At 40.2% G+C, this 13368-nt stretch overlaps 2 protein-coding genes across 2 annotated transcripts in view; one reads left to right on the top strand and one right to left on the bottom strand.

Annotated features, from left to right (window-relative positions):
• galnt13 (UDP-N-acetyl-alpha-D-galactosamine:polypeptide N-acetylgalactosaminyltransferase 13) overlaps positions 1–5185 on the bottom strand; it is a 49002-nt gene extending 43817 nt beyond the window's left edge. The window contains exon 1 of the mRNA XM_036565962.1: positions 4687–5185. The gene's annotated coding sequence lies outside the window, so the exon portion shown is untranslated. The remainder of the gene's footprint in view (positions 1–4686) is intronic.
• Positions 5186–10201: 5016 nt separating this feature from the next.
• Positions 10202–11527, top strand: rprma (reprimo, TP53 dependent G2 arrest mediator candidate a). The gene has a single exon (XM_036573767.1). It carries the CDS (start codon positions 10363–10365, stop codon positions 10678–10680), a length of 318 nt encoding a protein of 105 aa, XP_036429660.1. The 5' UTR covers positions 10202–10362; the 3' UTR covers positions 10681–11527.
• Positions 11528–13368: the final 1841 nt, after the last annotated feature.

Here is a 13368-nt window from a genome sequence, read left to right on the forward strand (position 1 = left end):
AAGCTGAAGCTATACGTGGTTGATGCTATAAAACCTCACACCACAAATCAACTACTTTAAACTCATCTTAGCAATGCTAAACGTTTGGAGTTTAATAGAAGCATCATACAAAGCGATCACCACCAAATGTTTCAGTTCTGGAAAAGGTAAAAGTGAGGTCAGTCTGCAGGATGAAAGCCATAGCACTGGTCATTGTAAAGCCCCACCCTCAAAATCCTTCGGGAGGGAAATCTAATAATCTCATTTCCTTCTTTCTCTCTGACTCTCTCCATGTACTCCCCCCATTTCTCTCTCCTCCTGCGCTCCTGCTCTAATTAAAAGAGATGGGCATAGTTGTTTGAGGAATTACATTTTAATTGCAGCAGACCTCCTGTGGCAATTTGAAAACTTTTCATGTCTCATACTATAAAAATAAGCACAGCACTGAACCTACCACACCTCATACAGACAATTACCTCTCTTGCACACACACACACACACACACACACACACACACACACACACACACACACATTCTGACTGAGGCTTCAAATGTGATCCTGTTTGTTTCTCTGGCCATCTGCTTGGCTGCCCAGTGCTGTGTACGGGTGTAGTGCCACCAGCCATGCCATAGGCTTGGGCTGTACTCCTGAGTCCCTGCCGGAAAGCCAGGGTTATTAGAGCAGCCATCTGCACGGATGGGCTTTCACTGTCTGCTGAGCACAGTGGCACAACAGCACTGACCTGCATTACAATCACAAATCACACTAAAGATTTCATCTTACTGAGCTTTTTAAAGCACTCTAATGTGTACGACCGTCCTTGGCATTTTCTGTGATATGTCAATGAACACAAATGCTTGCTCATAGCATCATAATGATGAGTGCCTCACATTTTCTACAGGCTTTTGATAATAATCATCAACCTCCAAAGTACTGGAGCACGTCAGAGCAGCAAAGATTTTCCTGGATTGTAAGCTCTTAATTGACGGTGAACAAGCTGTAAGAGAATAGCACACTGTGTTCAAGGTCTCAGCAAGTCTGTTATTGATTTTTAGCTTAGTTATTACTCTAATTGTAAAAATTCAGCCGTACTTTTTTTAGGAATGCACTGCTATGGGAATTGTGGGCTGATGCAGATATATATTGTTATATATATTGTATATATTGTTCTAAACATAAATGGAATAGCTCACTGTAGTGCCATCCATATGTCAATCTTGGGGCTCCAGATGTATGTATGTAGCTACTTCATTTATTTTTAGAATATTACACAGCAAAGTTCACTAAATAAAATATAGACATTTTACTGTAGTAGCCCGTTGTCATCTAAATGTTCTTAGCACAATAAATCTTTTAGCAAATATTGTTTTGAAATATTGGTCACTAATATTTTACACTAGTGATTATCTCTAGTTATTTTCTTTTTATATTGTTTTTGTTGTTTGTTTTTTTTTGTTATAACTGACTCCATGGCATTAGGCTTCTCATTCAAATACAGCTTTTCAACCAAAGTTATTTCCAGCAACCGTAATGCTGTTAATTTATTTATCACTGAATTATGAAGCGCCAGCAGTATAATCTACAAGCAAAACACACCATTGATGGTGGCAATATCAGCAATTCAACAAACTACGCTTGAAATTACTCATGGGAGACAAACTAACAAAATAAAAAACAATTTGGAATGCCACAGTTCACTTCTAACCAAAATGTTATGCAGCAGTATAATGCAGAACCGCTTTTTTAAGTGAAAAAACCCTATTTAAGGTCAAACTGTCACGATTAACTACACAAAAGAATGTGATTAATGACAATTAATTAATTTAATCGTTTGACAGCCCCAATCTAAACATCTGTCCAATGTCAAATTTTTGTTAAGTAATTTTTCTATCTATTTATGTTATTTTATTTATGTTATACAGCAAATGATTGTCATTGGTGCCTTTGCGTTGTGGTTTTTAACTACTCTGCAGTTACACTGTAAAGCTCCAGGGTGGCTGTCCTTGATCTTCACATCACATAACTTATTATCATCTAGAGCAAGTGTGTCAAGGTCCCGCTCCAAAGTTAGGGCTACAGCTCGACACAGTTTAACGTTTTTAACACTTTTTATTCTCATCATTAGCTAATTGTCATATTGCTCATGAGTTCAGCCTGGTGTTTTAGAACAGGAAAAGCTGTAAACCATGCAGCCGTGAAGGATTAGTGTTTAATACCTGCAACAGCACTGGACTGAAGAGAGCTGTGTCTACACAAATTTGTTTCAACCCTGCAAAATTTCACTAATGAGCTCTCCACCTCAACAAAGACAGGCACCTAATTAATAATATCAGGAATTGTAAACACAGGTTTGGAACCAATATATGTACACACTGGGCTTTGGTGGAGCTAGACGAGTACCCAAGAGTGGCAATTAACATGCTTCTTGAATTTCCGACATTGTGTTCACAACAGTCCCCCTTTTGTTTTGTTCCTGACCGACCTAGCACAGGCACGACTACACCAGCAGATGGAAAACCAATTACGTATACAAACCTGTACACAGAGGAACAAAACAATCCCATTTTGTTTTATTTTCTATTCTAATCAGTTGGAAATATTTTCTTTTTACTTTTAGGTGTAATAAACGACTACAGTGTAACAACCTCGAACCTCAGTTTCATTAAGGTGCAAAGTAGCCTACAGGCCTTATCCCTCTAATCTTAAATGGGAATCATTTCATTTACATACTGCTGGTGTACTGTTACCTTGTTTCTGAGACCCCGAAGCCATTATCATTAGTTTCCTGTAACTCAAAACCTGAAAACTGCATCGACTGCATCTTAATTAAGAGGGCACTTCAGTGAACACTGGGGCCCGGCGCATATGTGATTCACTGCTGGAGAGTCAACAAGATCTTTTTAATTTGCAAGCAATGCAACGCCACAATGAGCCGGTCTTTTAGTAATATACTGTGACACACAATTTCGTTTAGCAATTAAGAATTTCAAAATCTGTCTTCTCAGATTAGCAAGATAGTGTGACTACAAGAATATATAAACACTCAAAATGTTTAAACCCTGGTCTCAATCTAAGACTTAATCTTAATCTGATTCATCACACCTGATTCTACATCGTGAAAGCTATCATAATTGGCTCAGGACCAAACTGTGTAATGCTGCGGTAATTCAGGATAGGGGTTTGGCTGCCCACAACATTATCTACATAGGCCACTTAAGTCTTTCTATCAGTTAGTCGAATTAAGGACATTGTAGTTGAATTCAGGAAATGGATTCAAAAGAGTGGAAGTTGATGTGAAGAGTTTTCAAGGTTGGAATCAATGTAAAATCTTGGTGGCTTCAAATTCAAAATAATATTTCTCAGTTTCAACATTTGATATGTTGTCTTTGTACTATTTTCAATTTAATATAGAGTTTAAATGATTTGCACATCATTGCATTCTGTTTTAGTGACATTTTGCGCAGCATTCCAACTTTTTTGTAAATGGGATTAGACTTATTTAAGTTGACTGAAACCAGCTAAACAGCTTGTTACCACGTGAAGTAATTCTTGAACTGACGAACCATAATTTACAGTGTAGGAGGCTGAATGATATACTTGGATTAATGGTGAGAAGACGAGATAACAGCTTACCCTGATCTCTTCCCATCAGTCTTAGTCCAAGTACTCAAGTCCAGGGCTATCAGGGAACAATAAGAAGCACTGCTCAGTTGGAAGGAGAAGTTAACCCCTTAAATGACCATGACCTACCAGCAGCTCCAAACGTTTATTACACACTTGCATTACCTAAGAATAGCTCAGTCGGTTTGCATTGTAGTCCATGTAGTCACTCAGTTATGATGTAATAACAATATAATGTAATAAGGCTGGGTTTTAAGAGGTCAACCGATATCTGGTGGGTTATAGGTTCAATTTCAAAAGAAAAGCATCACAGTTTAACGGTCCTGGATGTGTGGACATTAGACTTGATCCCAAAATCTGAACATGTGTATTAGTCTCTTGAGCTACTTTGCCTTAAAGTTTGTTTACATCCTTCTTGCATTTACTGACATTCCTCCTTTCTCCCTCAGCTCAGGCAGACATGAATATTTTGCTTGAACCTCATAACAGTCCCGTCTGCTCTTTGTCCCACATGATTAGTTCACTGAGTTCTCCCAAAAGACCGGTTCTAAGTGTTCATCATAGAGGACACAGTAAACTATTAATGCATATGAACATGTCTGACCTTATAAGCCTAACTAAGGCTGCCTGACTGACCATGATTAACTAATATTATACAATTTGCATTTGTATAATATATGTTAAGTCTATGAGCACAAGCAGAGATTTCAGCATTCTCCACACATGCACAGTCTGGGTAAACCACACTTGGCAGCATGCTTGCTGGGCAGAGAATGGAGCATCTTTGGTAAGTAAGGTTTGTCCCAGTCCGTGCACTGTAAAGCACAGATGAACTATCAATCATATGTCTCATATGTGGTCCAAAATATAGATTTGAAGTGTTTTTAATGCATGACATCATCAGAAAAAGACCTATAAAAACCCGCATTCATTCTTTTAACACCCCTGGCACCCTTAACTGACTGACTCTGCTGGTAGCCTACCATTATATATACATCAAAAACATTTCATGAAGCTGCCCACCTGCCTGCTTTACTCAGATTTTAGTAGCAAGCAATTCGTCAAATGAACATGACACACTTACTGAACAAAGTCTGGGGCTGAATGACACCTTGAGGTCCTGGTAGTGCAGCTAGTCAGCCAGCAACGTGTTGCATCTGGTTGCCTTCCCTTAATTACAAATCGCTCTCAATAGGTTGTGGAGGTCCTGATAACACGGCGTTAATCCCAGAGGAGGAAAGCATCGCTCAGGTCACGTAGCTACCAATGTTTATCTACCGCTGATGGCTGTCTACGCAAAAAGGCTTAACGTGTGCTGGAGATGTGTCTGAATCAGAAATGGCTCGCTAATGCAGAGGACCAGCTTCACCTCACTGGCTAGCCTTCTCACTACTGGACGATGCTCGGTGCTGCTGCTGGCTCCATGCCCTTGCATGCTTTACATGCATTCCTCCTCACGGCGGAGGGTCTTCGTGTGGTGAGAGGTCGCAGAGCAGCCGCAGGGATGTCCGGCGCCCACAGAACTGATATGCACAGCTAAAAGGCAGGATATGTCCACGCGCTGGGTCTGTGAGGGAGCGGAGAGGCAGCTAACCCTAATGGATGGAGACGGAGGAGAAACGCTTACAAACTGGCTCGCGCACCAGCCGCGCTCTCTGATTGGAGAAAACGCGCGTCCGTCATGACGTCAACGCGCAAGTGCACGGAAGACGCAGGCAGTTTCTATTAGGCCAGATTATCCACACTTTCATGGACAGGACTGGGTTAGATTTAGGGCAGGACGATATGGGAAAACGTAATATCACGATACTTTAAGAAGTTTATAACGATAAGTCACGATGTTATTTTTTTCTGACAAATGATAACTTAGAACTGATGAAGAAATGCCACGTTTTATAAATACTGTGACTCCAATGATTTGTATTCAACATTTCACACGTGCTGCACTGTATTCTCCAGACCTGCATGCTGTGAGATGGACATATCTATGAACAAACACCAAAATGGAGTTTAGTTGTATTTACTAGTTAACCATCTTTTATATATAAAACCTTTCATGAGTACCTAAACACAGCATTTGCTTAACGGTATCACCAAACTGTTGAAATTGTCAAATAAGGAGAGGATGACAGGCTCAACAAACAACAAAGCCAGGTTAGTTGTGCAAAATGTATTGGACGTGTCAGCAAACCATAAATTTGGACTATAGTCAAATATTTTTTGCTAAGGATTTACATAAAACTATATTAATATACAAATGAAAGACAAACAAATTGATCCAACTCTGAAATGGTGTTTTACTAAGTAAACAATTTACAAACCTTGTGAAGTCTATGTTGATCACACCAGTTGCCTAATGTAACAATCTTGTGTGCAGCTAAGATACCAAAGCGGTTTTGCCCTCTGCGTGCGCACCAAGCAGTGTTTGTAAACAGGAAACCCATCTATAGTGAAGGAAGTCTGACCAAAAATAGAAGGCACACTATAATAGTTGGTTAGTTAGTTATAATAGTTGTCTGTTATCTTGTAAAATTTTAAGTATCAAAAATAATGCCCTCCAAAATTACTGGCACCCTAAAAAAGCTACCTTCACTCAAATAAGGTCCTGCATGGAAAATAAATGCTTTTCAGTGAGGAAAAATTTTTCAAACAAAAATAAAACCTTTTTTACAAAGCACATATGTAATAATTTTGAAGAAAATCTATGAACTGTATCAGCACAGATTTTATTTACTATAATTATTGTGTTGATAGAAACATAAACATATTGTAAAATGTTATAAAATTCAAATTTGATGATAAAACTACATGACTTAACAGTTTTCCACACTATCTATATTTTAAAGTACACTTTAGTCTTCAGTCAAGTGGCCATCCCTCCTGACTAAAGACTAACTTCCTGTTTCACTGTAGTAAACAAGTAAAACTCCTTTACAATAGGAGTATTTGAGATTGCCCACTTCTACTCTAAACTAGGGCCCAGTCGATATGAACATTTTGTCACTGACACAGATACTGATTTTAAGGTTCTAATAATTCAAATAACCACAATTATCAGTGGATATAACTTAATGTGGTCTGAAATGAAACAACATCAATAGTTTAAGTTAATAGTGCTTTTCTGGCTGATGTGATTCTGATGTGATTTGAATTGTCAAATAATTGTATGTTTTTGTTATTTTAATTATGGTGGTGTTTTGGGTTCATTTACCAGTTCAATCTGTATTGCTGTAATAATAATCCATACAAAGATCCTTAGCTACTGCCTGAGAAGAACATGAGACTAATTTCTTAGTTCTTAAAATTAAGTGATCTTCCTCACATTAAAGACATTTATTACAATATAAACTTGCAACTTTGAAGTTGTATCAGTTTTTATTGTCAGTTTTTGCAGATAATAATAAATACACATATTGGTAATAAGTATGTGTATCAGGTCAATACATACATATAAGTGCATATATCAGGTATATCAGTCAGACCCTTCTCTAAACGCTATGTCAAAATAGTGATCCTAAACAGTTACTGTATCCATAACGATAGTCTTCATCAAATAGTAGATCAAAGTGCCTGAATACCATACTACATTCAATCAGGATCTGCAAACTGTCTACTGTTTAATCCCATGAATCCACTGGTACAGAGGAGTGTGCCTTCTGAGAAGGCATTCTTCATATTCTTAATATTCATAATAACAGAACACGTGATCGTTAGAGTTTGTTTATGTTGTATATGAATTAAAACATGTTAAATTATCCTACATATATTTTTGCTTGATGCACATCAAAATACAAGATGATGTTGATTCCGGATATCATACCAGTGTAAGCCAAAACACCAGAAGGCATTTGGTGTGCGTAATAAAATAATATGTGAAACTCATAACTGTTGAGATGAAGTGAATTTTAGAGCTCGCAGAAAGCTTAGAGACTGCTGGCTCTAGTCTGTCAGGAACATTACATACTCATATCAACGCTGTACTAAGTTTGCCAAGGAATGTTATGCTCTGCCACTAAGAATGTGTAACATACTCAGTTCCACGGATAAAAACAGTCATCCATCAACATGGGGAAGATCAGATAATACACAAATGACACGAGACATGAGGCTGTTTCCCTCCATAAATCCAGCTATGGCCATTAACCCCTTAAATGGCCAGGGCCCAAAGTTTTATTACACACTTCTATGACCTAAGAATAGCTCATCCAGTTTGCACTGAAGTCTCTGCGTAATAGTTACTGAATAATAAGCCTTAGTATGTAACAACTGTGGGATTTTAAGGAGGTAAAAAGGAGCTTCACAACCAAAACCACCAATCTTTGGTATTAGGGCAATAATTAAGATGTTTCACACAACCGGAGCTGTGATGAGCAACTTTTTCCAAGGACCACAGATGGACAACAGGAGGAGTTGGTTACATCTTGGGTTACCAAGACACTACAGTTAGACACTACAATTAGACACAACTACATGGCAAAAAAAAAAGAAACTAAAAGGCTTACCAAATAAAAACGTTTGTCAATCGACCTCAGAATGTACATACTTGGAGTTTAATGAATATCATGGGAGCTTGATTGGAAACAGATTATATGGAATATAATTAAATTAGAAACAAAGAGATTTTAGTCAACAAACACCAGAATTTGGCATCAAAAAAGTAAAAAAAAAAGGATATCTAGAAAAAAACGATATCCGCTCTGTGAAGTATAGTCCCAGATCTGTGATTTTGAGGGTTGTTATTCATCCAAAGGTCTTGAGAATCTCGTTAGGATATGTGGCAGCATAAGACTACCAGAAGATTTCCGAACTAAGCCTCAGGTCATAGAGCTAACATAGCCACTGCAAAAACTTGATTCTGTGGTCAGTGAATTTTTGTTTATTTATATTATATTTACTGGGCGGCACGGTGGCGCAGTGGGTAGCGCTGTCGCCTCACAGCAAGAAGGGCCTGGGTTCAATTCCCGGCCAGGCGACTAGGGTCATTTCTGTGTGGAGTTTGCCTGTTCTCCCCGTGTCTGCGTCGGTTTCCTCCCACAGTCCAAAAACATGCAGTCAGGCTGATTGGACATGCTGAATTGCCCCTAGGTGTGTGTGTGTGTGACTGTGTATGTCTGCCGTGCGATGGACTGGTGACCTGTCCAGGGTATATCCTGCCTTCCGCCCAATGACAGCTGGGATAGGCTCCTGCACCCCACCGCGACCCAGAAGGATAAGCGGTTTAGATGATGTATGTATATATTTACAACTATGTATAAGCACTGTTCACTTTTCACTAGTCTCCCTGCTAGAACCATTAACAAACTTCAGTTCATAGATGACAAGTTTGCTTTTGTAGCTATATTTTTCAAAAACATACTGTAATTTCTCAGCAAAATGAGATCAAATCATATCAAATTATAGGCTACATGGTGCTGCAGCATGAAGGGATCTTTTAGAGTAATAACGTATGTCATACCATATTCCTTGATAATGAACAAACTGCTGCAAAGTGAAGAATTCAATATTTAAGGTTTTTAAAGCGGTTTAGATCTGTAATGTAGTAAGAAAGCAGGTGTGGAACAGGTTTTTGAGACTGAACTCCTGGTTTAGGTGTCTGTGTGAAGTCTGTAGTACAGTAATGCAGCCAAACAGGGCCATCTGGTGGCCGACTGAATTGCAGTCACGAACAAAAGCGCCACCTGCTGGCCATTAGTGGTTTCTTCTCGTTCAATTTGTGGCAATTAGAGCTCGAGTGAGTTCCAGGTCCTCACACAGACATCACCCAGACGTCTAACAGGCTGTACCGACCTTTTTCAGACGTCTTAGAGACGTATGCGGGTGCTGAGATTCCACCATTAAAAGAGCTTTATAGAAAGACGTACATCTTCTGAGAGACAGAGAGAAACAGAGAGAGAGAGAGAGAGAGAGAGAGAGAGGGAAATGTCAGCTGAGCTAAAGGCAAGACCTGTGGGTGTATGTGAGTGAATCTGATTTCAGGTTGGTACAGTAAGACATCTTTTCTGCAGTGGGAGGTTATTATAGTGTGGAAGAAGAGCAGAGAATATAAAATGTGTTCATGAGGGAACAGATGCTGTGTGAGCTGTAATAAAACTGCAGTTCTCTGAGTCCAATTGTGCAGCGAAAGGACAGTCAGTGTTTAGTTACTGATATGCACTAAACGTGAAAGTTTTGATTTATCACTGTGGTCTTCTGTAAATCCTAACACAATGGGGAACGGGACCCACCTGTGGACAGAAACGTGATCTCTCTCTAGGTGGCGCCATTTGGCGAGACTTTCCGCGGTGCTGGCTCACTCACATCACACCATCTTTGCCATCACACCGTGAACGCTTTTACCCACGAGGCGTTTTCATTTTTTCCCCACCCGTATTCAGACAAGCCCCGCCTCCTCTGCGCTCGGATTGGCTGCTAGTTCACTCGCAGGCAGTCCGCAGTTTGTGAGTATAAACCAATAACTGATCCGAGCGCAGGAGGCGGGCTGCTATCAGCCAATCCCAGCGCAGGGGGCGGGGTTTACTGGAATGCTAAGTGAGGAAACACCCAACTCGTATTAATATCCCAGTGCAGCCGCCTTTATTACTGACACCTATCTTGGTCCATCATGCTCTCAGAAGATCTTCTCTGAAGCTCTGTCCGGCTGACTCTCCATCACTTTACTCCACTTCTTCTGCACTTTTTCACCTGATTCGGAACTCGAGGATTGCGCTCAGGCAGCCGGCACACTTTGAGACCCTCTGGGTGTGTTTCTCTCTCTCTCATCATGAACTCCTCCGCGCTCAACCAGACGGACGGCGGTGGCGCGTTTCCCAACCGGAGCGCGGATGTGTTCGCCTGCTGTAATTTCTCCTCGGTGGTGACGGACGAGGGCTTCTCGGCCACAGCGCCGGACGAGCGGACTCTCTTCGTCATGCGCGTGGTCCAGATCGCCGTCATGTGCGTGCTCTCGCTCACCGTGGTCTTCGGCATCTTCTTCCTCGGCTGCAACCTGCTCATCAAGTCGGAGGGCATGATCAACTTTCTGGTGACGGACCGGAGGCCGTCCAAAGAGGTGGAGGCGGTCATAGTGGGCGCCTATTAGCACCACCTGCCCTTCACCAGGGGGCAGTTACGCACGGGCACGGGGGCAGGGCAGCGGCTCGTTCTGCCCCGCGACTCGCCCCTACGGTCCCGTCCTAGTGAAGACGGAGGAAGTGCGGGACTCGCCGTCTGTCTCTCTGTCTGTCTGTCTGTCTGTCTGTGCACGCAGAGCGGCTGTCAGATCTGTGTCTCCGTGAGCGCGCACGGACTTCAGCGCCAGTGTCCACCAGGCAGCGGGAAACAACACAAACTCCTTAAGATGACCACCTGAAGGGTTAGATTTCCCTTATGAAAAGTTAAATGAATGTGTAGGTACTATCTTAGAGTTTTCCTGCATCAACAGTTTCACATAAACGTCCAGTTGTTGCTAACTGTGGAGGTGGTCAGCTCGCCGTGACCGCTGACTGTGCTGATACCTTCAGTTAAAGAAATAAAACCAAATCACGCACAATTTAGTGTGATATTTAGTTTTAATGGTTTGGTAAACGTTCTTCACCATCTGTCTGTCTCACATCAGGAAAACCCAAGCAGAGATGGTTTATGACGTGCGGCGAGCTGAAAGAAATCATTAAAGATCACCATTAAAATGAGTTTGAGGGATTTATTTACGCAGCTCACTCACTTTTAAATCACTTAAGGGTTTTTAGGGGGTTTTGTGCAGCTGCGGAAGTCAGTGATGTGCAGTGTTTCTTGTGCAGGTTCAGGCGGAGCTGAGTTAAGGGTCCGCTGCAGTGCTGCGCTTCTGGACTCTTCATTATTTGGTGAAGGCGCACTGCAAAGACGGACGCGCTGTTTGTTTCGTATCTATAATGTATCATGTTTGATGTAATAAATTAAATATTGGACATCATTTTGGAAATGTTTTCCTTCTGATTTGTGTGCGTCATAACGGTGGAAAGGTGGGAATTGTCTTATTTCGCCGAACCACCTGAAGTTTTAATGATTAAAATTAATTTGAAATGAATTCTGTTATTTGATGGGGCTGCTGTCAGCTGATATTGTAGTATATTACAGTGTAATGTGCTATAAATTAGTTTTCATGTTTCTATTTTCTTAATCTACAAAATCGAATTGTATCTGTGTGTATTACCAGAAACTACAATTAAATGTATAAATGAGACAGTTTTATTGAATTATGGCATGATTAGTTGTACATGCATATTAATGTATAATTTAATATTTCATATTTGTATTTTAACCACCATATTTCAAATGAATGAATTTGAATGAAATGACTCAATATGCTCATTACATCCACTCAGACTGCTCATATCAATTCTCTGTAAGCAGTCTGTTATTCACAGGTATTTTCCATGTCCCACTTTATATTGATGGCCCCCAATAAATTATTTACATATGTTCAAATGATAAACAAACTATCTGCTAAACTGGGTTAAGTTTAGAATTAGAGTGAGAGTTAAATCTGGGAGTAGGTAAAATGAAAGTCAGTTTAATTTATATTTAGTGAAAGACAAGAAAAGCATCTACAGTGTTAAAAATAAAGGTTCTGTGCAGGTACACTTTTTTTCATCAAGGTACAAACAATATAAATGTTCCCTCAAAGGTACAGCAGTGGTTTTAAGGTCCAATTGTGAACCTTAAATATGTTCCAGGTGAAAAGTACATATTTGTACCTTTTCATAACGTTTTAAAACAGAACAATAAAATAAAAAGCCTGGAGGCGAGACAGGGTGTGGAGTCAATACAACTTAGAATATATGATTTCAATGGATTCTAGTACAATTATGCTCCCTGACTAAAGGTACTGAGATGTACACTTGAGTGTACAACCCCAGTGACAGTTCCATACCTTTATTTCTGAGAGTGAACTGATGGGTACCCAAATAAATTATTCTCATTTTCCATTTACAGAACCAGAAGTGACCACACTAAAGTGTTTTATATCCATTTCTACATTACTGTGTGCTATGTTGCTACCTTTGAGGTCCATCTGGGGACATTTGGGGCTGGCTTCCCACACAGTGATTAAGTCCAGCCCTGGAATGCATTTAAATGTAGATTCTCCATTAAAAGTTAAATGTCATATAGAATGCTTCTCCACAGGAGAGCACCTGATCCTGCTGTAGAACCATTACTTAACACTGTACCACAGCAGTCTCCAGGCTTTAACGGACCTTAACATATTGCGGTTTATCTGATGGCATGCCAAGAGAGGGCTTTGCCTGATCACACGCAGTGGTGCCTGTGGGAATCTGTCTACCTGAGCTCCAGCACTCGCACTGCAAGGCTGTCTGTGAATCATCATATTTCACATCCACATAAAGAAAGAAACATTATCAGTGTTTCACACTCTCTGACAGCACAGTCTTACACTTTACATTTATGAAACGTCCCCAAAATGCACCTGAGGACTTTGCTCGTCCACACAGTCAATTCACTAATAAAACTGGACATTCTAAAGAGTTGCCGCACATGAGTAAACATTTTGTTATCCACATCTGCGTGATTGAATTACTATGAATAATTCAGTCCGAGATCCAGGTGTAAATTACCTCAATAGCTACTTTCAGTTTGTCAATACTTTCAGAAAGTGTAACATTTTGCAGGCTAATTAACAAATACTTCCTTGCTTTGGGTCCTCATAATGCATTTTTGGGTCACATCATGCATTTTAAAACACTGCAGTATTAATCAATCGACAATAATTCCAAAGCTGAACGCAAATGCT

This window comes from Colossoma macropomum, unplaced genomic scaffold (genome assembly GCF_904425465.1).
Source record: "Colossoma macropomum unplaced genomic scaffold, Colossoma_macropomum, whole genome shotgun sequence".
Taxonomy (NCBI): domain Eukaryota; kingdom Metazoa; phylum Chordata; class Actinopteri; order Characiformes; family Serrasalmidae; genus Colossoma; species Colossoma macropomum.

Bases quoted from the DNA above. Each gene is read 5' to 3' on its own strand.
- rprma (XM_036573767.1), top strand. From the start codon at position 10,363: ATGAACTCCTCCGCGCTCAACCAGACGGACGGCGGTGGCGCGTTTCCC.